The sequence below is a fragment of the Cucurbita moschata genome, unplaced genomic scaffold (assembly GCF_002738365.1).
Source record: "Cucurbita moschata cultivar Rifu unplaced genomic scaffold, Cmos_1.0 Cmo_Scf00010, whole genome shotgun sequence".
NCBI classification, from domain to species: domain Eukaryota; kingdom Viridiplantae; phylum Streptophyta; class Magnoliopsida; order Cucurbitales; family Cucurbitaceae; genus Cucurbita; species Cucurbita moschata.
This window is the reverse complement of record NW_019268526.1, coordinates 1522956-1525494: the sequence shown is the minus strand read 5'-3', so window position 1 is coordinate 1525494 and position 2539 is coordinate 1522956. Positions and strand designations below refer to the sequence as shown.

Below are 2539 nucleotides of genomic sequence, written 5' to 3'. Positions count from 1 at the left end.
AAAAAAAAAAAAAAAAAAAAAAAAAAACATACTTCCTAACTGAAAACCTTTTCCATCTGAGTTTAGAAGCTTACATGCGTTTGGCTTGGAAAGAAAGCTTACATGAGTTTAGCCTATTTTCTTTTGTATGTAGTAAGTAGATTGTCAGGATAAAATGGAGCTCCAAGAACTTAAGGGCATTCTAAGTTCTGAGTTTGAAATGGAAGGCTTGGAGAAAGCTAAAATAATCTTTTTAGGGGCATGAAAATCTCTAGAAATAGACAATAGGGTGAATTTTCTTAATCAACCTACAAGCATCTTTTACCTTGAAAAAATTCAACGTGGACTCTGCAGTGCAAAAGCAGTGAAAGTTCCCCTTGTAACACACACTCACTGGATGAAATGAGCTGAATTTGCTATTATGTGTCAGGAATCACGAACCTACCTCCGTAATGATACGATATTGTCTACTTTGAGCATAAACTCTCCTGACTTTATTTTGGGCTTTTCCAAAAGGCCTCATACCAATGGAGATGTATTCCTTACTTATAAAATCCATGACCATTCCCTAAATTAGCAAACGTGGAACTGAAACCACTTCCCTTTAGCTTTACTATTTTTCTCTCCCCAGCTAATTATATACCCATTTTCCCTCACAGCTACAACTTTGGTGCCAGGTTAATACCAATGGAACAACAGAAAGATAAACCATCAGCTGCAGCAAACCCACCCATTCCTTCCTGTAGAAAGAAGAAAAATGAAGACGGTACATTCTTGGAGGATTTGAAGGATCACATCGATGAGTTCATTCATGCATCGATGGACGAACACAAATCGTGCTTCAAGAAAACTATCAACAAGGTTAATCTCATTTTCTTCTCTGCGCATCCAAAAGAGAAATAATCATGTTTCTGAGATATGTGGTGGATATGTTTCGTTACAAACTAAAAAATCTTTTGATTCGTTACAGATGTTCCGTATGTCAAAAGTTGTGGCAGATAGGCATTCAGAGACAAGTGGAGTTGAAAGTTCTCTGCCTCTTCGAACAACAGTATCAGAGTAAATTCTCTTTCTTCCTTTCTTCAAGGATACTTTGTCTGCATCTTCAACCAACTCCATGAAATCTTGGATTCCTATTTATAGTCTATTTTACATGATTCCACATGAAACGTTACCGTTTTGTCTCCCTTGATGTGCTATTAATTGGTGTTATATTTTGAGCCACCAACCAATACTGTTCTTGGAATTTTTCTTGCTTGTTTGGTTACCTCTTGATGCTTAGAGTTTATCTAAAAGGACTTGATTTCTGTTTCCAGACTTAGGTCACGATTAATTTTTTAGATGATAACATATAACAGCCCAAGCCCACTGCTAGCAGATATTGTCCTCTTTGGACTTTCCCTTTTGGGCTTCTATGGAGAGGTTTCCACACCCTTGTAAAGGATGCTTCGTTCTCCTTCACAGTCGATGTGAGATCTCACATAACAGGTATCCTAACCTTGTTAGCTTGAAAAGAACGTAAAGTAAATTCAATTCTCCTACATCGATTAGCATTTTTGGTTGGCAAAATACACTTAAAAAACATAGAATTGCAGGTTTACACTGTTGGATTCCTGCAATTTGATAGATTAGTCATCTTAGGGGCAAAATCAGCAACCACCATCCACCTTTATTCTTCCTCTCATCCCTCCCAGTTGCTTGCATTTTCATCCTATTTATTGAAGCTTCAGGTCTCTCATCCTGCAATTACTAAATAAGTTAACCCCTTTATTGCAATTTCCAAAAACTTTAAATTTATTTATTTATTTTTTTTTTTTCAATTTTGGAAAATTGATCAATTATTTTTCAAAAGTTTAAAACCCCAGAATTGAAATAAAATATTATTGAAATTTACTTAATTTATTTATAATATTTTAAAACAATTCCCTAGTTCTCGAGTAATGGGCTCGTTTTGATATTTGTAGTAAAAGAAAAAAAATAAATAAGAACATTAAACAATAAATTAGTATAAGATTGGATAATCCAATTAAGAGATTATTATATTAACAACGCAATTATTGGTATTAATTAGTGGTGGAGAAGGCACGTGAGTGGCACGCTATGGGTTTCTCGTAAATTGTTTTGAGTTTTAAATTTAAAATTCATAAAATCTGAACCATTGCATTTACCAATTGAGTGATGATTGGATTGCATGCTTTTCTTTTTCTATGGAAACCCTCAAAATGCAAATTTTAATTTCAAATTTCCCTATTTTTCCTTATAAAAATGTGATTAAAATGTCTAATAAATAAATTTTATAGACTTTTTTTTTTTAATTAAATAAATTATATTTTACCTAAAGAAAAAATGAAAAATAAGAAAATAAGAGTTCCTCGAGAGCGCTACGTTTCAAAATGAAAAATATCAAAATAATTGAAATAGACGCGAAAAATCTCAAAAGCAAACTAAAATATAAGTTGATAGGGACTTAGAAATTGGAATTTTCTAGTAAAGAAAAAGATGTACGGATATATATATATATAAAAAAAAAAAAAAAAAAAAAAAAAAAAAAAAAAAAAAA

At 32.5% G+C, this 2539-nt stretch overlaps 2 protein-coding genes across 3 annotated transcripts in view; one reads left to right on the top strand and one right to left on the bottom strand.

Moving 5' to 3' along the window:
* LOC111449113 overlaps positions 1–1246 on the top strand; it is a 5085-nt gene extending 3839 nt beyond the window's left edge. Inside the window, exons 2-3 of one of the 2 annotated variants that reach the window (XM_023088984.1) lie at positions 657–840; positions 950–1246. In XM_023088984.1, coding sequence (XP_022944752.1) covers positions 667–840; positions 950–1042 — 267 coding nt within the window. In that variant the 5' untranslated portion in view covers positions 657–666 and the 3' untranslated portion in view covers positions 1043–1246. Of the gene's footprint in view, positions 1–638; positions 841–949 lie in introns of both variants that reach the window. The other variant, XM_023088985.1, reaches the window with a different exon arrangement.
* A 238-nt stretch (positions 1247–1484) lies between these two features.
* Positions 1485–2539, bottom strand: part of LOC111448798 (protein RADIALIS-like 2) — a 2145-nt gene continuing 1090 nt past the window's right edge. Inside the window, exon 2 of the mRNA XM_023088550.1 lies at positions 1485–1719. Within this exon, the coding sequence (XP_022944318.1) occupies positions 1695–1719 (25 nt within the window). The 3' untranslated portion in view covers positions 1485–1694. The remainder of the gene's footprint in view (positions 1720–2539) is intronic.